Genomic DNA, 24151 nt, shown 5'->3' on the forward strand with positions numbered 1-24151 from the left:
CATTGCAGATGTGTTTTACAGTTTCAACTGTTACCCCAATACTGAAAGGGCTTCGTAGTGGTTGGTGTGTTTGTGTCTTTGTGTGTGTGTGTGTGTGTGTGTGTGTGTGTGTAAAACAACAATAAGAAGAAGTATGAATTTGAGAGAGAATAGGCAAGTATGGATAAAACATAGAGGGAGGAAAGGAGACCGGAGAAATTTTGTATTTACAGCATTCATACATGGAAGTTTTGTGGAAAATAAAGGTAAAAAATGGCAATATTTTCAGGTGAGCAGTTTGGAACACTTTATTGTTTTGATCATCATTGTTACTGTTTTGAAGGATGATTCTTAGAAGACATTTGCTGTTTTAATCTTGGAAAATGTTCACAATTATCCATATCTGGGAGCTTTGTGGCTGTTTTAGCATAACAAGGAATGTATTTTCTCACAAAACTCTTGGATGGTGTTGTGGGCATATTGCAAAGGGAGACACTTTTAGTTTGCTCCTGCTGAGGTCCATGGCTTATGACCATTGACAGATAGTACTTCTCAAGATTGAGGATATGCTCAATTGCTTGTTGTACATTCTCAGGGAGTCCAGTTATGGTGATATTAGGATTATATGACCCTTTTGGAGGTAGACGTATGTCTACTTGGTATTGATCCATTATTTTATTGATGGTTTTTCCACGAAATCCAATGACATTGCCACGAACCTGATGGTTTAGTGGGATTTCCTTAGAAATTGTTTTTTCGATCTTATGCAACACTCTCATTATTGCATCTCGAGCAGCTAGAGTGTTCTCTTTATAGCCAGTAATAGTGACTTGGTCTTGCAAGTCATGACTTCCTTTCTTTGGAAAATGTACAGTAACATCATGCTCTGTGCAAATCTGAGTAAGAAGCAAACCCTTATGACCGGTGAACTTGGATCGATATTTTGAATCTAGATTGAACACTAGCTTAAAATTTCTTAGTGTTCGATCTTCTATTTCCATTTGTAAAGCCTGTACTCGTTTTTGTAATCTCATCTTGGCTTGTTCCACATTTGCTGCAAGGCCCATAATAGATATGACATCGGAATTTTTTCCAGGTTGTAATATCTCGGTATGAACTTCAAATTCCTTTACTAGTTTACGTAAGCCACTTCCTTTGTGCCCGATGATGTAAGGATGTAGGTGAAGGGGCACATGAACTTCAGCAGTGACAGGAATTAAAGATGCAAGAGCTTCAGTAGCTGCCTTGCAATTTTCCACTTGGCCTGAGATATATATGGTGTCACATTTTCTTGAGGAATCAGAAGCAAGATCATTACCAGACATTTTCCACTTTTCTTTCCCCTTCTCCTGAATATCTTGATCCATATGTAGGGCTGGTTTTTCTATGTCTGGGAATTTGATTTGAACTTTATAGTCCCTGGCAATTTGCTGTATTCGTGAAGATATTGGTCCCATGATAAAAGGTTGGAACATCTGAGGTACAACATACCGTGTTGTAACTTGGGAGCCCAAAGGCTCAAAAATCACCTGAATGTGTTTCTTAGCTGCCTCAACACAAGGCTTTGCCCCTTTTAGTGTGACTTTTGTATTCTCTTTCCCTGCATAAGAGAATGTTATAATGACACCACCATATTCCTCTGCCATTTCTCTTAAAAGCTGGCCCTTCCTCATGACAAAATAATGGTGAAATCTACGACTTATTAGGATGGAATCCTCCACTACATTCTCTAAGTCTTTAATCAAATCCTCTAGTCGTCTTTTCACTGCTCTAACAGCCTCTTCAGTCCCTGTAATTGTAATGGATTCTTGATCTTTATTCTTAAGGTTAGGGAAAATAATATGTGTCCCAGTCTCTTCACAGATTTTCGAAATATTACCTCCATTTTTATTCACAAGGAATTGATGATATTGTGATTTGATATGAAGAGTCCCAGAATAATTCTTGGCTTGCTCTTCTGCGAGTTTCAGAAGCTTTGCTTTCGCCTTTTCAACACTTTCGACAGAGCCATTGATAATGACTTTAGGCAGGCCTGACTTGTTTTTAGGAAAATGCAGATAGATCTTCCCACATTCCGCTATGATTGAATTTATCAAACATTCTTTGGGATTAATCAGACATTTGTATAGATTAGGGGGAATGGAAATTTCCTCCTCTGCAGTATCAGCTATCTCTTGCTGAATTGAAAGTATCCAGTTACGTGCAATTTCACAATTTTCTGGATATCCAGTAATGACAAACTCCTCTGAGTTGCAGTTTTCTGGTGGATAACTAATCTTGGTGTTGGTTGTTTCAGATATTTTTCTAAGGTTTGAACCTCCTTTTCCAATGATCCTTTTGTGAAGCCTTTTCATCACAGAAACACTTATAGAATAGTTGTTTTCTTTAATATTTTTCAACAAGTTCTCCAAATACTGTGCACATCTTTCTGATTCATATTTTGGCCCTATCAGTTGGACAACATCACTTTTCTCTGCAGGGTGTGGAAAATTCAGGATGACATCAGGGAATTTCTTACAAATTTCGCGGACTCTTTCACCTTTCTGCCCAATAAGTATATGGTGAAATTGGTGTTTAATGATTATTTCCTGGCTATGCTCCTCTTCCAAATTATTAGCCAGATCAAGGAGTTCTCTTTTGGCTTGCTGTACACCTAGAGATTCTCCTTCAATTCGAATGGAATACTTTGATTCACTTTCAGGAAACACTGAGATAGATACTTGGTTCTTTTCTGTAATTCTATTTAGGATTTCACCATTATTTCCTGTCAGGTATTTCTGAAATTGACTGTCACTGCTTATCTCAGTACATTCCATTTTACTAGTTAAGTCTTTTACAATGATATCAAATTTTTCTTGAGCGTAATTTACATCATCTATTGGTCCTTTCAGCATAATTTTGTCTTCAGTTGTAAAATGTATTTGAACTTTTGGCACAGTATCTGTTATCTCAGTTATGTTTTCACATTTCTTACCAATAATAAACCTGTGCAGCCAAGAAGGGGCAGAGATGGAAGAAACAATGTAATCATCATCACTGCAATCGGGTTCATTAAATACCTCCACTGAACTGTTAGGCTCACTGTGTTGTGTCACAGAATCCGACATGCTTTCTGAGAGTGATTGATCTGTTGAATCTCCAGCTCTTTCTAGGATCTCTTTCAACAAACTTCCTCTGAAACCTATGCTATAAGTTTCTTGAAAATTCCTCATCACATCCTCAGTTAGAGTGTTGGTCTTCTCAATCATCTCATTTTCACAACAATCAGTTTCATCCACATGTATTTCATTAATATCTATTTCTGTCCCATTGGCACTATATAGTGGAAAAGGGATATGTTCCTCTGTTTTTTGGAAAATGTTGTCACTTGCTTGAAGGTATGGCTCAGCAGTCAGGCTATTACAAATTTTCTTCATTTCAAAAGTATGGATATCACCCTTACTTCTTTTGTCAGATGTAGGTAGACTTCCATCTGAAGATTTCATCTTTATATGATATGCATCAACAGTATTTATACAGTTGTTTTGATTGTGTGGACTTCTGATCTGAGTATTTACTTCATCTTCTTGTTCCAAATGTTGTGCTTTATCTCCAGTCTGGTCTAGAAAAAAACAATGTTCTTGTTTGGACATGAGAGTTAAAGGTAAATCTTGTTCTTGACACCATTTAAAAATTTCATTCTCAGCTTTTATGACAGCTTCTGGATTGCCAAACACTATTATATAGAGTCCTTGATCTTTGACAAAAGATGATTCTAAGTTGACACCAGTATTTTCCATGGTATATGCATAGAATTTTGTTAGTGTACCTTCACCTAATTGAATCAAATAATTGTCTTCTTCTAATAGTACATGAAAAACCTGAGTGAGGGTTGAAACTTCCTCAGCCTGAAGAATATTAGTGCTTGATATTTCTGCATGTTCTTCAGGATTTTCTGAACAATTTGTTTCCTCTGGGTGTTCAGTGACTTTATTTTCATATGTCGACATACCACCCACATCCTTTGTAAAGTTAGCATGATTTCCTTTTCGAACAGACTTGTTTTGGTGTGGAGTAGATTTTATTTTGGAATTCATTGTTGATATTTGAGTAGATTCAATCCAGATGTGTGGCAGATAAAATGTCAACAGCAAAAACACAAATACTTCCTGTAGCTGCCTTCTTGCATATTACTGTGTGGGAAGAATGAACACTTTAAGGATATCTTTCCTTTCTAAATTAATATATAGACTCAAGACAATAAAATTATATTCTTATGGTTGTACACTTTTATTTAACGAAAACTTCAAAAATTTATTTATTCATCTATCCTATCATCCTATGAGTACATGAATGACTTAGATTATGAGGAAAAAGCAAACACTGTTTTCCAAAGGAAAACCTTCTTTATTTATATTGGATATAAATGACATTTCTTTTTCCAACTCAGAATTATTATTTTTTTACCACTACCCCACCCAAATAACACTGTTGAGCACCTATAATTCTTTGAAAAAAGTAAGGTCTTCAAGGGTATTGCATTTTCTAGGATTTGTGTTTTTATTTAATTAATTTTAATTGGGCAATAACTTACAAATTCACACATTTCATGTATATAATTAAATGTTTGTTTGTTTGTTTTAGTAAACATAGAGTTCCATACAACTCAGCTTTACCGGATATCCATCACCAAACATAGATCACTAAACCTCACTTGAAGACAACCACCATTTCCACCATCACACTCAGGCAAAGAAAATATTGTAATCTGTATACTTACCTGATTTGGATATTTTATAAAAAATAGTATAGCCTGCAGATCCAATTAAACCTCAATTCCTTGTTGGAGTAAAACTTTGTTGAGATTCATCCACGTTAAAGCAAAAAAAAACATCCCTTCTGATTACTGAACTACCCTACTTCTGCTTAAATTGATCATAAATATCTTTCTGATTTAAATTCTTTCCCTAGTACCACTTCCTCTACCAGAATTTTACATAAAACAATTTTATTTTACTACCTGCTGTGTCAAACTCAGGGTCCATTCTTCTCTCTAAAATTTTCCCCTATGTGATTTAATTTAGACTTATAACTTCAAATATCACCAACATTGATGCCAAATGAATAATCTTAGACTTGAACTGCAATGACTCAGTAACTACTCAGTGTTACCTTTGTCCCTTGAAAAAGTATCCAATACATTTTTAATTGTATCCACATGTTTTCTATTGCACTATTCTTGTTATGCATTTTTATTTATTAAGAATTTTCAGGAAGATGGAGAGATGGCTCAGTGGTTAAGAGTATGTACTGCACTTGCAGCAGACCTGAGTTTGATTCCCACACTAATTCTAACAGGTCACAACTCCCTGTAACTACAGCTTCAGGGTATCTGAGATCTTTCTCTGGAACCCTGGGGCACATGCACTTCCATGTGTACATACCCACACACAGACATATATATATATAAAATAATTAAAAATAAGATATATCTTTATTAAAAAAGAGAGGAGGATGGGTCTGACAAGCAAGCAGGCATATGCCCCTAGGATTTTTTTCTCCCACTGCCTAAAAACAAACTAAGAGCCAAAAATGATGGCCTTTTTTTTTTTTTTGGTGTGTGTGTGTGTGTGTGTGTTATCTTTTTAAAAATTTTTTATTAATTTATTCTTGTTACATCTCAATGGTTATCCCATCCCTTGTATCCTCCCATTCTTCCCTCCCTCCCATTTTCCCCTTATTCCCTTCCCCTATGACTGTTTCTGAGGGGGATTTTTCCCCCTGTATGTCCCCTGGATGGGGAGACCTGGTGGCACTCAGAGGAAGGATAGCAGGTTACCAAGAAGAGACTTGATACCCTATGATGGCCTTTTTTATGCCAGGCTTGAACAGCACTTAAGTAGAAAGAATCTTCCAGGTGTGCCAATATGGCCAGACACACACTCCCAATATAAATTCCCTGGACACACTGTGTGTATTATTAGCCTATCATCTTTTCAGTTAAAAGGCCAATCAACACAGCTACAGTGTAACTGGTCCAAAGCATTGAATTTTCTTTGTTCTTTATTTAATTTTTGCTTAAATGTTCTTTCTTTTCATTAATAGCAGAAATATCTTCTCAAAAGTAAAATGACTTGTCTTAAACCTTAAAGGCACTTTGGACCTAAACACCCAAATAAATAACTAAATAAATATCAGCTGAGGCTTAAAACAAATTGGCTCTAATGGAAAGAAATTACAAGAGACCCAGATGGCTTGCTTGTTTCCAAAGTACAATTGTATTTTGGTTGTTTTGCTTTCTAAAATTTATAGTTATGCTCTATGTTTTTACTCTTAAAAGTGGTACTTTATTTTAATATTATAAAATCACAGAATTATGATTGGTAAAGGCTGCCGATATTTTAATCTACTTTTAAAATTCTATATAAGCATGCTATCATAAATAGGCTTGCTTCTGATATAAATTATCCTAATTGAAGGCTTCTATTTTTAAATTGTTACATTTAAATAAAATACAATATAATTAATGTGTTATTTTGATATAAATATGCCACAAAATTTAAATGGAAGGTATATTTTGTCCTGTACTTTTATTTGTATTATTTAGGAGTGGTACATAGGTCACATAGTATATCCTTTCTTAGTTACCATAAGCAGGTAGGATAAATAATGCTTTATTGACATAAAAAATTATACATAAGAACAGCAACTCAGCTACTAAGAAGCACAATATTTTGGAAAAGACTACTGAATTAAATCAGACTTTAAACTCTAAGAATGCTGCATTGAGGAAGAGATTTTTCTCTAATTCATTAGAAAGCAAAAATCTGTCAATTCTTTCAAAGTTAATAAAAAATAGATATAACCAGTAAAGACCTCTTGAAAATTTTGGCTGGAGACATGAAGAAAAAAATCCAGGACTGCCCACTTGATGGGTCCTCTACCAGGACTGAGTTTACTTTATAGCCCAATTCCATTTCTACTATCCTCAGCTGTTTCCTCTGCTTTCCTAAGGAATTATAGGTGACTACAGGTAGATGCCTTTAGGAGACCTCCATATAAGGAGGTTGCATATGTTGGGGATGCCCAATTGAAGCCACCATTTGTGGTAGAACTATGCTCACTCACCAAACTTAAAATTCATATCAGTATTCCATCAGTTATCAGTGAGATGAATGATGGTCATTGATAAGTTCTACCCTAATAGCTATACTAAATAATCTTTAGACTACCTGCATATCTCTAGCCAATTTGTCCCATAGTCTTTACACATGTTATAATTCTTCAAGATAAACTCAGAAGGCATTATAAGCCACCTTTTTCTGGATACAATACATCAAATATACAGCTGAATACCTTACCCTAAGCACCCATCCAATGCCTCTCAATGTCTCTTCTGCATGTCACTCTCCTAAACACTATTGGCAGCTGTTCCCATTAGCACCTTTCTTCGTGAATCTGGTGGACCCTTTCCCACATGAAAGTTAGAAGACATTCCTCTCTTTGATCTATCCACTCCTCTTTTCCCTTGTAGGGCCCTCCTCAAGATTTCAACCTATAAGATCTTGTAACATCACTGTCATCAAACCAATATGTATTCAGCCCCCTGCTCTTCTCTGCTGAAATAACTACTGGTTCCTGCATTAACGCCCTACCCCCTTGTCAGGTTTCTGTATCCCCATAATTATTGCTCACCAGATGTACCTCCATGAGCCTGAAAAACTCACTTTACAACTGAGAGAAGACCTAAGAAAAGGAGAGATCCTCATCCCTGTGCTCAATGGACTGGATCTCATTGTCTTACTGGGTGCCATGGGAAGTGGTGGAACAGCTCTCCTCAATACACACTATCTGGCCAGTGACCTCCAGGACAAGCTTTACCAGGTGATAGCTTCCACTGTGGGCAGTTTCAAGTCCCTTTAAGAACAGAGCTCTTCCCCACCAAAGATTATTCTCCAAAAGTGGATAGCTCTGGACTTACTTACTGATGAGTGGGGGTAGGGAGGCTTGCATTTGTGTTGGGGGAGGAATGCTGCTTCTATATAAATGAATCTGGGCTAGTGAAACAAGATATACAAATGCTCAGAAATCTCCTATCAAACTATGCTCCAAACACCCCTACCTCATGATAATCAAACCCTCTCGTAACTTTGCTAATCCTGCTTTTTGGCCCCCTTACTGGCCATCGATCCCTACTCCTGGCACCTTGTCTATTCCAATTTCTAAGATGGCAGGTTGGAAATATTGCAAAACTCACTGCCAATCGTGTTCTGGTTCAATACCCAATCCATTTCCAACATGGAGACTGATGATTACAATGAATGATGACTACCTCTCCTGTATAAAGCAAACAGGAGGAGTTGTGAGTCATGTGGATTGTGAATTGTACTATTGCAGAAACTGGTTTAGAGCTAGAGTGACATCAAGACATGTCTAAAGCTTGAAAATCTCAATCTTGAGACAGGCAAGGGTAAGGATCACTCCCTCCCTGTTCTGTGCATGGAGTACACAGTCTTGTGACCCACATCTTGACAATTCTCAGGTAGTCACATAGCCTAGCACCTGGAATTCTTCTCTGTGCAAATGAAGCATTCCTAGTACCTTATCCACAGCCAAGGAATTCATATGAAAGTCCCTACCTACTTCCCAGTGGTTTATACGGTCCTTACTCCACTTCCATAAAGAAAACTGGAGGAGCTGTGTGACTGTATCAATGGAAAAGTTGTGTGACTGAAAGGGCAGTAATACTAGAAGAGCTGTATTGACACCAATACCCACACACTTCAAACCCATACTCACTTCCTAATCTGGATTCTGGACTGACACTATACAGTTAGGAGACAGACTCTGAAGTGGTGGAGTATTGCTTTACATTTTACATTTCATTATCAATCACATTTTTAATTTTTCAATCCACACCAAAAGTTCCCTTTAAAAATATCACAAAGTTAAAAGTAAAAACAATTGCATTTATCAAGATTTCACCCATCCTTATGACCTAAGATACCTTTTTGTTCTTTTTCTAGATATTATTCTATATACACACTTATATTTGTTCATCTGTATTCAAGTATACATTATGGCCTAAGATACTCACATGATTGAGAGCATGCATTTATGGAGTCTGAGATTGAGTGAACTTGTTTAATATTATTTCCTATTGAGTATAGACTATTTCTTTCAAATTTTTAAAAAAACACACTTCTGGTTCTTTGTTTCACTTTTCAGGTATTACATCTCCAGATGGTGGTAAGTACCCCATTTTTAAAGGACAAAATGTACTTGCATTTTCAGTATTTAAATAGCTACCCAGTGTACACAGATATTCATACTCAAACATAGTGTCTGAGATCCTATAGGGCCAGTCATCAAATCTTTTCAAACATTCATCACTGCAGAAAGTAGCTTTGAACAAACTAATACAATATTAAATTTCTTAAAAGCTTGGCATGTTCTAGCCTACCTTTTCTTCTAGTCCAATGTATAGGCTTCTGCTTGATGATAAATCTCTGAGAGCACAGACTTAGCTCACAGGGCTCCAAAATAACTAGACATGAAAACGTCATGGAACTGGTGACTGTCCTTAATGTTAATGGCAAAGCTGAAAAAATATGAATATTCAAATTAGTTGAACTGTAGATTGACACAGTATTTAAATTTCACTGCAGTCTCAAACCAGTGACGTGAATGGAAATAATTTAGGCAGATTCTTCTAAACAAGCAAGTTTGAATGTCTTTGTGCCTAAGACCCCCAACTTCTATTTTCCTAGTATGACACCATTTTAAGGAGGAGGAAAATATCATAGTTACTTCATTTTAGAATTATAAATGTGATATGAAAGGAAGAAGGATTCAACTCAATTGCCAGTCTTTAACAATCAAAATATAAATTGAGACAAGGGAATGTTTGGGTAGTATGATTTTCTTGAGGACTATTAGGGAAAATACATTTGTTTCTGGAGAACAATAACAATTTTATATATTTTTTAACTGTTCTTCAAATCTCTTTTATTTTTTCTTTTACATGGTTTTTTGGTCAAAATAATGTGAATTGGCATTCCAAACTGCCCAAAAGAACATAAAATTACTCTTTTTTGCTCTTATTTACATTCCTTTTTTAAAAAATACAGTTATTTTATTACACATGCATAAAACAAACAGCATACAGCAGGGAGAACCATGTGACAATCATGAGAAGAATGAGTTCTACACATGTTATATTCATAGAGAATTGGCCATCTGCATTTGTCCAGTTTGAAGACAGTGTCTTTCCTGTCTTTTTGGGTCTAAATTTCCAAATGAAACTAAATATCTATTCTATCTCAACTCTAATAGCTTAACTTCTTCATCTTGATCTAAAATGATCTTATCCCCTAACCAACTAAACTTGGTTGTAAAACTATACTATCTTGTCTGCAATGCCCCTCAGAGACTTGAGAAGGAATAAAACTTAAATTACTAAGTGAACCAACAGTGTGGTTTAGCAGCTTCCAAAATGTACAAATTGACTTAAGATGGTTTACTGCATAAAATTATTCTTTAGCAGAGAACAAAAACATGCTCTTGTCCCCTCAAAAATTAATCCAAATGAATCTGTTAATTATATGGTTGAGAAAACAATTGTCAAGAAAACTGTTCCAGAAATGAGAAGTAATGATTTTATGTCAGCATATAGGTTAGCATGGCACAATTGCTTCTCTATCCACTGTCCCCTGTTTACTTAATGATAGCATGTCTGTCACAGTAGCTCCTTTTGTCATTAATCAGTCACAGTCCTTAAGGGCCACACAGTTTACTCTGAAAAAAACTCAATATTTATATATGAAGGTTCTATCTTCTATACATTGTCCAGATTCTTATAAACTGCTTTTTTTAAACATCTTCTATTAATTCATAAAATGGGGCAGACAAGAACCAGAAAGCTGAGAGAAGACCAGAATCATATTCCACTAACAAATATGTTTAAAAGTTTATTTATATGGTATCTTAGAATAAGTGAGAGTCCTCTCTTCCATATAAAGCTCAAAATATGTGACAAATGTATATACTAATTTTAATAATAATTTATATACTAAAAATAACATATATGAATTAGAGTACAGGTTATGCATATACAAATTCATTCAGAAATATTTTAAAACCACCATGCAATGATGATGCATGCTTTAAATCCCAGCACTAAGGGAGGCAGAGTCAGGCATATCTCTGTGAGTTTGAAGCTGGCCTGATCTACAGAGTGAGTTCCAGAACACAGAGAAACCCTATCTCAGATATATATATATATATATATGTGTGTGTGTGTGAGTGTGTGTGTGTGTGTGTGTGTGTGTGTGTGTGTGTGTATGTGTGTGTGTTGTGTATAGCTTTGTAGTCTGATAAAAGATTGACTTGAATATGTGAAATATATATTCAAATATTATAATATATAAATTTAAAAGAGAAAAATCCATGTACACCTTTAGTAGAATTTCTGGTTAGAAATAGCTTAAATAGTTCAAAGGAAGATTTATTTTCTTTCAAATTCGTGACATATTAAAACTGACTTAGATTTGTCTGTTAGACATGAAGGGATCAAAGGCCATTTAAAATATATGTATATGTATACACACACACACACACAAACATACACACATACATACACACACACACACACACACACACACACACACACACACACACAGTTGTGAGATCCAGAAGAGGGCTGTTCAAATATCTAGAACTGTAGTTACAAGCAGTTGTAAGCTACAATGCAGGGAATTGAACACTGATTCCCTATAACAGGCGAAAGTATTTAAACTGTTGAACCATCTCTCATTCCTTATTTTATTTTTTAATGCTATGGATTGTTAATTAGAATAAAGGTTGTAGAGGATCCAAGATAGCAGTGTGGACCGTGTTTGGAAGCTCCAGCGAACAATTCAGGGAAACGCACAGATTTCTCACCAAGGAACACCAAGGTCCCGACAACATGGCAGCAGGAGTGCTCCACGGTTTGGAGGGAACAGGGTGCGGAGGACCTGCATACCCATGTACATGGGAGGAGCACAGATTTTCTCGGATCAGAGCAGCAGCGGCAGAGACAGCAGCAGCAGCAGCGGCAACAGGAGCACCAGCAGCACCAGCGGTACCAGCGGTGGTGGCTGAGTTTTGCAGCTCAGAGCCTTCTGGTGGAGGCGATTGGTGTGGTGGCCAGTAGGAGTTGCTGCTGGAGAGGGGACTCTGGACAGGATTTGGGTCGTGTGGTGCCTTAAGACCCAAACTGGACACGGGGGACAGTTCAGCCCCAGAGTCTCAGGTTCAGTTCAATACGCAGTGCCATGTAGATACTGGCTCAGCTCAGTAAGCAATTCTGCCCAAGGCACTAGCTCAGTGCAGCCACAGCTCCCCTGCTGTTACGCAGGCTTGGCAGAGCACTCAGTTCAACCCTAGGCACAAGCTCAGCTCAGTGACAGTTCTCCTGCTGTGAGTGCCACAGAAAGTGCTAGCTCAGCATAGCCACAGTTCTCCTGCTGAGATGCAGGTTGGGCAGAGTGCTCAGTTCCACCCTACGTGCTAGCTCAGCACAGCCGCAGTTCTCCTGCTGTGACGCAGGCTGGGCAGAGTGCTCAGTTCCACCGAAAGCACTAGCTCAGCGCAGCCACAGTTCTCCTGCTGTGACGCAGGCTGGCCAGAGCACTCAGTGCCACAGAAAGTGCGAGTTCAGCACAGCCACAATTCTCCTGCTGTGACACAGGCTGGGCAGAGCACTCAGTCCCACCCTAGGCACTAGCTCAGTGCAGTGAGCAGATCTCCCTAGACACTAGTTCAGCTCAGTGGGCAGTCCTTAGGTGCTGATGCAGGCTGAGGTCAGCACGCAGATTCATCCTAGAGGCCCTAGCTGGACTTGCCGGGCAGTTTGGGCTGAGAGACTCTAGCTGAGCTGTACACACAGGCTCAGAGGCCTCAGACTCTGGCTAGACTATACAGGCAGTTTAGGCCCGGAGTCCAGTGCTTAACTCAGTATGCAGTGTGAGTCCAGAGTCCCTGGCTGAGCTTGGTGCACAGTTATGCCCCGGAGACTCGGGTGGAGCTCGGCATGCAGTTTGGGGCCAGAGTCCCTAACTGTGCTTGGCAGACTGATTGGGCCCAGATACTCTAGTTGAGCTGTTGGCACAATCCCAGCTGTAAGACTGTGGTTGGACACACTGTGCAGTTGGAATCCAGAATTCCTGGCTGAGCTTGGCAGATGATTTGGGCTCTGAGTCAATAACTGACCACAGCACGCACTTTGGGCCAAAAGCCCCTAGCAGAGCTTGGAGCACAGTCTCAGCCCAAAAGTTCTGGCTGTACCCTGTGTGCATTTTGGGCCCAGAATCCCTAGCTGAGCTTGGCAGATGGTCCAGGCCCTGAGAATCTAGCTGAGCTCCATGCTTGGTTCGGGCCCAATAACCCTGGCTAGACTTCGCAGGGGACCCAGAAGGCTGCAGAAACCTGGGCCTAACTCAACGCTCATTCAGACACCCAAAATGATTGCAGCACCCACAGCACAGAGGAGCTGAGGATCACTGGCTGTGAGAGCCCAAAACGACAGGGCTAACCTCCTGCCATCCACACCAGTAAAGCATCAGAGCTTCCAGCCTACGGAAATCATGAGAAAACAAGTGAATCTAACATCAGACTCCCTCAGTGCAACTCTGGAAGCTACACAACAAAAACAAAGATGGCAAGATGTCTAAAGATCAGCGTAAAAGCATACGCAAAAAACCCCAAAACAACATGGCATCTCCAGTTTCCAGCTATCCCAAAGAAAACAACCCAGAGAAGCCAAATGCAATGGAAAAAAGAAAATGACTTCAAATCCTTGGTAATGAGGATTGTAATGGTGGAAACAAATAAAATTGGTAATCAAATGCAGGAGGATGCAGCCAAACAGGTGAGAGACATAAAAGAAGAACATAGAGTGGAACTGGAAAAATTTCAGGAAAATGCAAACAAGCAGATGAAAGAAATAAATAAAACCGTTCAAGCTCTGAAGACCTATAAAGAGGCAATGGAAGAAACTCAGAAATAATCAATCAGATGAAAGAAATCAAAAATCAATTCAAGATCTGAAGATGAAAATGGATTCAATGATAAAAACACAGACAGAAGAAAAACGAGAACGTGACACCTCAGAGAAAAGGTAGGCAACACAGAGATGAGCTTTTCTAACAGAATCCAAGAGATGGAGGAAAGAATCTCTGGTCTAGAAGATACAATCACAGATCTTGAAGCAACCATTAAAGAAAATGCCAAATCTAGAAAACACCTGACACAAAACATCCAAGAAATTAAAGACACCATGAAAAGAATAAATCTGAGGATAATAGGCATTGAAGAAAGAGCAGATATCAGACTCCAAGGCCCAGAAACTATTCTCTACAAAATCATAGAAGAAAATTTCCCCAATCTAAAGAAAGAGATGCCTATAAACATACAAGAGTCCTACAGAATACCACATAGAATTGACAAGAAAAGAAAAACTGCCTGTCACATAATAATCAAAACATAAAACAAACAGAACAAAGAAAAAATATTAAAAGCTGCAAGGGAAAAGGGCCAAATAACATTTAATGGCAAACGTATCAGAATTACACCCGACTTCTCAGCAGAGACCATAAAAGCCAGAAGGGCCTGGACAGAGATCTTGCAAACCCTAAGAGACCACAGATGCCAGGCCAGACTACTTTACCCAGCAAAACTATCAATAACCATTGATGGAGAAAACAAAATATTCCATGAGAAAAACAAATTCAAACAGTACCTATCCACAAATCCAGTTTATATAAGGTAGCAGAAGGAATACTCCATACCAAAGGGTCAACCTACAACCTACAACCAAAACTACTCAGTTGTGTTTTTACCATGGCAAAAACACAACTACAAAAATGCTCTACTGGAAACAACATCAAAACTACTCAGGAAATAGATAACTATACCATGGCAAAAAACCAACTACACAAATGCTCGACTGGAACCAACATCAAAATTAAGACTCTTAACAGTCACTGGTCATTAATATCTCTCAATGGCAATGGTCTCAATTCTCCAATAAAAAGACACAGACTAACTGAATGGGAACATAAATAAGATCCAACATTCTTCTGCATCCAAGAAAAACACCTCACTCATAATGATAGGCATTACCTCAGGGTAGAAGAATGGAAAAAAATATTCCAAGTAAATGGTCACAAGAAGCAAGCAGGCATAGCCATTTTAATATCGCACAAAATAGACTTTCAACCAAAATTAATCAAAAAAGATGCGGAAGGACACTTCATACTCATCAAAGGTAAAGTCACAAAGATGACATCACAATTCTGAACAACTATGCTCCCAATACAAGGGCACCCACATTTGTAAAAGGTCTGTTAAAAGGGTTTAAGTCACACATCGATCCCCACTAAATAATAATGGGAGACTTCAACACCCCACTCTCACTGAAGGATAAGTCATTGAAACAGAAACTAAGCCGAGAAATAACATCATTAACCAATACCATGTGTACAATGGATCTAACAAATATCTATAGAACCTTTCACCCAAACAGAAAAGAATATACTATCTTCTCTACACCCCATGGAACCTTCTCCAAAATTGATCACATCATAGGTCACAAAGCAAGCCTCAACAGATACAAGAGGATTGAAAAAATAACTGGTATCCTCTGAAATCACCATGCTCTTAGGCTGCAATTCAACAACAACAGAAATAACAAAAAGCCTACACGTATGGGGGAACTAAACAACTCTTTGCTAAATGACACCTGGTCAGGGAGGAAATAAAGAATGAAATCAAGGAGTTTCTGAAATTCAATGAAAATGAAGGAATAACCTACCCAAATTTGTGGGCTATATTGAAAGCAGTGCTAAGAGGAAAATTCATAGCACTAAGTGCCTTTAAAAAGAAATTGGAAACATCGCACAAAAGCATCTGAACGACACAACTGGAAGCCCTAGGAAAAAAAGAAGCAGAAACACCCAAAAGAGTAGATATCTGGAAATAATCAAACTCAGGGCTGAAATTAACAAATTAGAAACTAAGAAAACAGTCCAAAGAATCAACAAAACCAAGAGCTGGTTCTTTGAGAAAATCAACAAGATAGACAGACCGTTAGCCAAACTAACCAAAAGGGGAAAATATTGAAATCAACAAAATCAGAAATGAAAAGGGAGACATAACAACAGACACTGAAGAAATACAAAGAATTATAAGATTCTACTTTGAAGGTATATATGCCACAAAAATTTGAAAATCTAAGGGAAATGAACAATTATCATGATCAATTTCACTTGCCAAAGTTGAGTGAAGAACAGATAAACAAGCTAAATGTTACCATTTCTCCTACAGAAATAGAAGAAATTATTGATAGTCTCCCAAACAAAAAAGCCCAGGGCCAGATGGTTTCAGTGCTGAATTTTACCAGACTTCAAGGGCGAGCTAATACCGATACTCTTCAAGCTACTCCAAAAAATAGAAATGAATGGAACAGTACCAAATTCATTCTATGAGGCCATAGTCTCACTGATGCCTAAATCTCTCAAAGACCCAACAAAGAAAGAGAATTTCAGACCAATTTCTCTTATGAACATTGATGCAAAAATACTAAATAAAATACTTGCAAAACGAATACAAGAACACATCAAAGGTATCATTTATCATGACCAAGTAGGCTTCATTCCAGGCATGTAGGGATGGTTTAATATATGGAAATCCATGAATGTAATCCACCCTATAAACAAACTGAAAATAAAAAACCACATGATCATTTCTGTAGATGTAGAGAAATCATTTGATAAAATCCAACACCCATTCATCTTTAAAGTTTTAGAGACATCAGGGATACAAGGCACATTCCTCAACATAATAAAGGCTATATACAGCAAGCCAATAGCCAAAATCAAAGTAAATGGTGAGGTACTCAAGGAAATTCCTCTAAAATCAGGAACAAGGCAAGGCTGCCCACTCTCTCCATATCTCTTCAATATAGTACTCAAAGTTCTAGCCAGAGCAATAAGACAACAAAAGGAGATCAAGGGTTTAAAAATGGGAAAGGAGGAAGTCAAATTATCCCTATTTGCAGATGATATGATAGTGTACAAAAGTGACCCTCAAAATTCAACCAGAGAACTCCTACAGCTGATAAACACCTTCAGCAAATTGGAAGGATACAAAATTAACTCAAAAAAGTCTGTAGCCTTCCTATACACAAATGACAAGCTTGCTGAGGAAGAAATTAGGAAAGCCACACTGTTCATATTAGCCACAAGCAATTTAAAATATTTAGGAGTTACTCTAACGAAGTAAGAGAAGGACTTTTTTGAAAAAAATTTCAAAACTCTGACGAAAGAGATTGAAGACGACATGAGAAGATGTAATGATCTGCCCTGCTCATGGATCAGGAGATTTAACATAGTAAAAATGGCCATCCTACCAAAAGCAATCTACAAATTCATTGCAATCCCTATCAAAATAACTACACAATGTTTTAAGGACATTGAAAGTTCAATTCTGAACTTCATATGGAAAAACAAAAAACCCAGAATAGCTAAAACAATCTTGTACAATAAAAGGTGCTCTGGAGGAATCTCCATACCTGATCTCAAACTGTACTATAAAGGAATAGTATTTAAAACAGCATAGTACTGGCACAGCAACAGACTGGTTGATCAGTGCAATCAAATCAAAGACCCTGATATGAATGCACACACATATGGTCACTTGATTTTTGACAAAGAAGCCCAATCCATTCAATGGAAAAATGATAGCATCTTCAACAAATGGTGATGGTCTAACTGGAGTTCTTTATGTAAAAAAAATGCAACTGGTCCCATATTTTTCACCTTACACAAAACTCAAATTCAAGTGGATTAAAGACCTCAACATAAAACCAGAGAGACTAAGTCACTTAGAATAAAAAGTGGGAACAGTCTGGAACACATTGGCACAGGAGACAACTTCCTGAACAGAACACCAACAGCCCAGGCCTTAATGTCAACAATTCATAAATGGGAACTCAAGAGGCTGAGAAGCTTCTTTAAGGCAGTAGACACTATCAAGAGAACAAAGCAACCATCTACAGACTGGGAAGTTCTTCACCAACCCTAAATCTGACAAAGGTCTAATATCCAAAATATATAAACAACTCAAAAAATTAAACACCACAAAACCAAATAAACCAATTGAGAAATGGTGCTTGGAACTAAACAGAGAATTCTCAACAGAGGAATATCAAATGGCTGAGAAACACTTAAAGAAATGATCAACCTCATTAGTCATCAGGGAAATGCAAATCAAAACAACCCTGAGATTCCATCTTACACCCATCAGAATGGCTAAGATCAAAAATTCAAGCGACACCACATGCTGGTGAGGATGAGGAGAGAGAGGAACACTCCTTAATTGGTGGTGGGAATGCAAACTAGTACAGCCACTTTGGAAATCTATCTGGTGCTATCTCAGAAAAATGGGAATAGGGCTTCCTCAAGACCCAGCCATTCAACTCCTTGGAATATACCCAGAAGATGCTCCAGCACACAAGAAAATTTGTTCAACCATGTTCATGGCAGCCTTATTCATAATAGCCAGAACATGGAAACAGCCTAAGTGTCTCTCAGTAGAAGAATGGATAAAGAAACTGTGGTACATATACACTATGGAATACTACTCAGCTATTAAAAACAAGGAATTCCCTAATTTTGTGGATAAATGGATTGAACTAGAAATGATCATAATGAATGAGTTAACCCAGAAGCAGAAAGTCTCAAATTGTATATACTGACTTATATCTGCATACTAGCCCAAGGGACATGTCCCACAAAAGCCTTCACTTACCAAAAAACTGGGAAAGAGTGGAGGACATACTAATGGGACTCTAAATGAGAGAAGCATGGGAGAAAACCAAAATAGAAGGATCCAGAAGGTCCTAGAAATCTACAAGTAGAACATTATGATACGCAGATTTAGGCCTAGGGGTCCCACTCAAACTAAGGCACCAGCCAAGGACAATACAAGCGGTAAACTTTTAACCCCTATCCAGATCTAGCTAATGGACAGGACATTCTCCACAGTTGAGTGGAGAGTGGGATGTGACTTTCTCCCATACTCTGGTGCCTCACATTTGACCATGTCCCCTGGAGTGGGAGACCTTGTGGCGCTCAGGGGAAGGACAGCAGGTTACCAAGAAGATACTTGATACCCTATGAGCATATACAGGGGGATGTAATCCCCCTCAGGAACAGTCATAGGGGAAGGGAATAAGGGGAAAATGGGAGGGAAGGAAGATGGGAGGATACAAGGTTTGGGATAACCGTTGAGATGTAACAAGAATAAATTAATAAGAAAAGGAAAAAAAGAATAAACTAATAAAAAACTAAAAAAAGAATAAAGGTTGTGCATACATTAATTTGATCATAAATATTTTAAAATCTTGTAACTTCACAATAAAAAATTGACTGTGAAAAGGCTAATTTAAGAATACTGATTTAGATAAATACTACTTATATATGACTATAAACTATCTTTTGAATTCAAAATCATTATACCTGTCTTCACAGTGAACAGAACCTGTATGAAAATAAACCCAGCATGGGGCCATAATGATGACAGGAAGTATTATTACAGAAATTATATGATGCACTAAGGAATGTGTTATCATTGACAAGATCAATAAGGGCAGTCAAGAGGAGGTAATTCTTGCCCCATATCTCAACATGCTAGTTGAAACTTTTCAAAAAATCCACCATCTGAATTGTTTATTCCCAGAAGGAGAAGCTCTTTTAAAGTAACATTTTAACAGCCAATCCTTCCTGGACATATATAGATAGCTTCAGAAATAGAAAATTACTCCTTAGATTCCTCAGATTTGGCTATTGAACACCAAGGTCTTATTGTTAACAACCAATAATTGGAAGATAACCAATGGGAACAAAAGAGAATAAGTAAAGAGACCTCTTCAACTTTACTGAAGAAACTTGGGTTACCTTAGATATAGTAGGTAAGGAAATTAATCTACTTATTGATGCAGAGACTCTTATTTGATCTTTGGCTCTTTTCTTGAAAATGTAACCTTTTAGTCAGTCAATAGACATGGGGTAATAGAGATACCCAAAGACAATACTTAATTCCACAGGCAATGTTTTACATTGACAAACCGGTTTTTATTCATCCAATCCTGATTGTCTCTCAATATCCCATTCCTCAGCTGATAAGTCGTATGTTAATTTACTTAGTGGCATTTTTACAATTCTGTAATATGTTTAAATCTATGATATCCTTACCTTGTGAAGTACCCAGAGAAGCCCTAACAACAATAAAATTGACTGCTCTTTTGATGGAAGGAATTTTTTCAAGGTAGTCTTGACTGTCTCTATAGTTCTCAAACCACAAAAAATGGACAACTCTGTCAATATATCAAGTATAATATCTGAAAGTTCAAACTTAGTGATCCTACTTGAAGACTCCAGAGACCTATTCCTGTAAATTGTTGGAGAACCTCAAATTTCAAATAAAGTGAAGTGTCACCATTAGGATTGTTGCTTTAAATGGTCTGAAGCAGTCCCTGATAATTTTTCTCCTTTATAATCCTAAGCCAGTGCAGAACAGTTTATGCACTCCAGCCAATAACATATTTTAGTCTGCTGTTATTGTTCCTCTTCTTTCTATAAGAATAAGTAATTTCTTTATGCCAATTTTAATGTAAATATTCAATCTCACCAACTTCTTTTATTGATGGTTTTGTCTAAAATGTAACAACTATACCACAAGCAATTCTTTAGATGCTTCTCAATTAGTATGAAAAAAAAAAGACCCACACTAAGGCAACGTGTGCTTTTAAATTATGCTCCATATAGTGAAATCATTAATAGGAGACAGAGAGAGGAGCCTGTATCCTAAATATCAAAATTGGAAAACTGTTCCTTCAGAACATACCTTCAAGTGAAAGAGCCACATAAGCTTTGGAGAAAAAAATAAGCCACTTTTAAATTAGAAATATCAGTGTACAGGAACATGGGAAGCTGTTGGAATTTCTATTGAGAAAGCCCTTAAACCCCACATAAATTTTATTTAAAAATTACAGAGCTTTAGATATTTTGAAATCAAGCTGGAAAGTGTTAGCATAATATTTAATAAATATATTGCATTTAAATAAATAATTTTATGAAAGTTGAAAAATTCCTATAAAATTAGAGGAGATGATTAAGAGATACTCAAATCTAAAGACTAATATCTATTTGGAGTCATGACTGGGATCAATGTTCGAATCAATAAGGTGCTTGCTATGGGAAGTAATACAGTGGCTCTGTTATTCATGCTTCAAATTCTAGTTTATCATTAAGGTTCTTGTTCTCTAAATCTAATAACTCAACTAGAATCTTCTAGACTACAACAACCTCTGAAAGTAAACCTCTTTGCCCTCTGGGGCGACCCACCTCATGACACAGAAAAACTTGAACATGAAGTGGAGAATCCTCTCTAATGGGAGGTACAGTAGAAAAAATGATATTTATTAAGCAAGGTCTATGCCCTTCACAGAGAAGACTTCTTACTTTTATTGATGGAAAAGATATATGGTACTACAATTCTTTGAGGTGGACCTTAGGTAGAATAAGGGATAGGAAACTGGAAGAAAATCTGGAGATTAACATGTAAAAGTAAGCAATTACACCAGATTTTTGGAATAAGGCTACCGGCTACATGTAGCAAAACAGCAAAGGCAGAAGAAGAAGAAGAAGAAGAAGAAGAAGAAGAAGAAGAAGAAGAAGAAGAAGAAGAAGAAGAAGAAGAAGAAGAAGAAGAAAACCACTCATGAAAAGTCATGGGATCTCATTCTCTTCATTTTTGGGAAGAAACCCATGATCCGGTTCTAGAGTATTTCAAGCTAGTTTTTTTTTTTCACTTATATAACTAACTCCTTTCCCATAACAACCCATTTTTCTCTGCAAAATTCATTGCTGAAACAGAAGAACCTGGAACATGTCAATAAGTATTGCTCAGTAATTATGTTTGCATAAGCAATATTAATATTAGTTTTTGTGTGTTTGAGACATTTATGTATGGTTTAGTTTTGTTACTGTTATTATGCTTGAAACTTTATCTCATGTGCAGGCCTTAAACTTGTTTTATGGCAAGAATAACCCTGAATTTCTGATTCTTCTGCTTCCATTTATCAGTTGCTAGAATTAAAGGCATATAGCATCACAACTGATGAAAGTAAAGGGGTGGATATAAAAGAGAAAGCATCAAGTTGTTCCTCCTTAGAATTTGAAATGTCATGGTAAACTCCTTTAAAAATAGTAATATCAATGTTTGGTAATATTCTCTGAAAAAAGTGACAGGATCTTTCCAAACCCATGAAAGGGGAAAGTCCTGTTTTATAAATTCAAGAGAACATTCTGAAACCAGAAGGTTAAATGAAACATGGTCTCCCTGAAGATAATCTAAGATGGGAGAAATACATATCCCCTTTAATGAGATATGTACCTGTAAGATACCCAAATAGGAATTTAAATTTTTTAAAATTTATTTTAATTTAGTCAGATTATATCACAATTGTTATCCCTTCCCTTGTATCTTCCTATTCCCACCCTCCCTCCATCTTTCACTCTATTCCCCTCTGCTAGCCCTCTGGAAGAAAATGACCTCCACCCCACCATATGGCCACAGCCTATCAGGTTTCATATGGATAGCCTGACTCACCCTCCTCTGTGTGCAAGCTGGGCCTCCCCAGCAAGGGGAACTGATCAAATTGGGGGTTAGCAGAGTTCATGTCAGAGGCAGATCCCTGCTCTCCTCACAACCGTGGAGAATGAGCTGTCCATAGGCTAGACTTGAACAGGGGTTCTAGGTTTACTGCATACATTATCCTTAGTGCAACCCCAATTAGGAATTTAAGGGATTAAACTAGCAACAGAGGAAAAGACAAGCTAGATATATGTCATGAGTAGGATTGGCTAAAACTGGGATATTAAGCATATGCACAATTAATAGATACAAATTCAATGATGTGTACAATTTTAAGAAGAGATAAATATTAATTGAGGCTTTTAATGTGTGCAATAATAGTGAGAATTTTCTACAAAAAATAGCACTGAAGATTTCAATGACTACTTTGTGGTTAAATGACTTTAGGCATATCACTCTAGATATGGAGGAAGGAAGATTAGGAGTTCCAATTAACACAACATAATCGAGTATAATCATACATACATTTTAGGATAAGGAAAAAATTGAGAGTAGTACCTTGTAAAATATTCTGTTGTAATACTCAAAGATCAATGATAAATTGGAAATATATTAGTTTACCTGTAAAGTGCAATTTTCAGAGTTTTCTAAAATGGCTAAGTAGTCACAGTACTAGGATTGGCCTACTCTAAGACAAGGAACAAATATCTAATTAATTACTATAATTTTATGCTAATTAAGAAGAGAAAATGAAATAAATAATATGACATAAAATATTGCTAATTTTATAAAAAAGTAATTTTAAAGTAATGATATAAAAATTAGATTTCATAAAGTAATATATTGAAAAATAGTCAACTGTGCTTAAATTAAAGTTACAATAAATTTTTTAATAAGTAAAGATGATTGATCAAGAAATATGTTTTTAAGTTAAATATTAGTAGAAATACATAGTCTTAGGGAAATTTGTTAGGGCATTCAGTAGTCAAAGTTAAAGGTAATTCTTTAAAAGTCCTGAAATTTAAAACAAAACAACACTAAAGATGAAATATCAGAATATGTAAGGATGGTAATGAAACATTAGTTATAAAAAGAGATCAATATTCTGACTTGATAACCAAAAGAAAAACCAGTGTAGTCACACATATTTAATGAGCATACACTAACACATTAAAATAATACACAGTATGTTCTCCTTTATTGGTATAAAATTCATTATTATACTTAGATAAGAATAATTCAGAAAGAATAATAAAAGAGTAGACATGAGAGACTTGGAAATGAATATTTTTCATAGACAATAGAGGATACTTTTAGGAGGCAATAATTAAACAGTGGCCTGGCACATAATTAAATAATTACATAGAACAGAGGGCCAACTCAATTGTGGTCTAATAGAATAATCAAAAGTTACTGAAAAGTTACATGAAAATCCAAAAAAGTTTAAAAGAAACTTCATACCTGGAAAGATGAACTACCAGACTGGACAAGC

General features: G+C 36.8%; 1 protein-coding gene across 1 annotated transcript; it reads right to left on the reverse strand.

The window, feature by feature from the left end:
• Nucleotides 1–276: 276 nt before the first annotated feature.
• LOC311602449 (vigilin-like) lies at nucleotides 277–24151 on the reverse strand. The gene is made up of 3 exons (XM_084790559.1): nucleotides 24121–24151; nucleotides 9422–9559; nucleotides 277–4151 (listed from the first exon to the last, which is right to left on the reverse strand). The coding sequence occupies exon 3, from the start codon at nucleotides 4053–4055 to the stop codon at nucleotides 309–311; it is 3747 nt and encodes a 1248-aa protein (XP_084646685.1). The 5' UTR covers nucleotides 4056–4151; nucleotides 9422–9559; nucleotides 24121–24151; the 3' UTR covers nucleotides 277–308.

This window comes from Acomys minous (genome assembly GCF_964271855.1).
Source record: "Acomys minous genome assembly, chromosome: 7".
Taxonomy (NCBI): Eukaryota; Metazoa; Chordata; class Mammalia; order Rodentia; family Muridae; genus Acomys; species Acomys minous.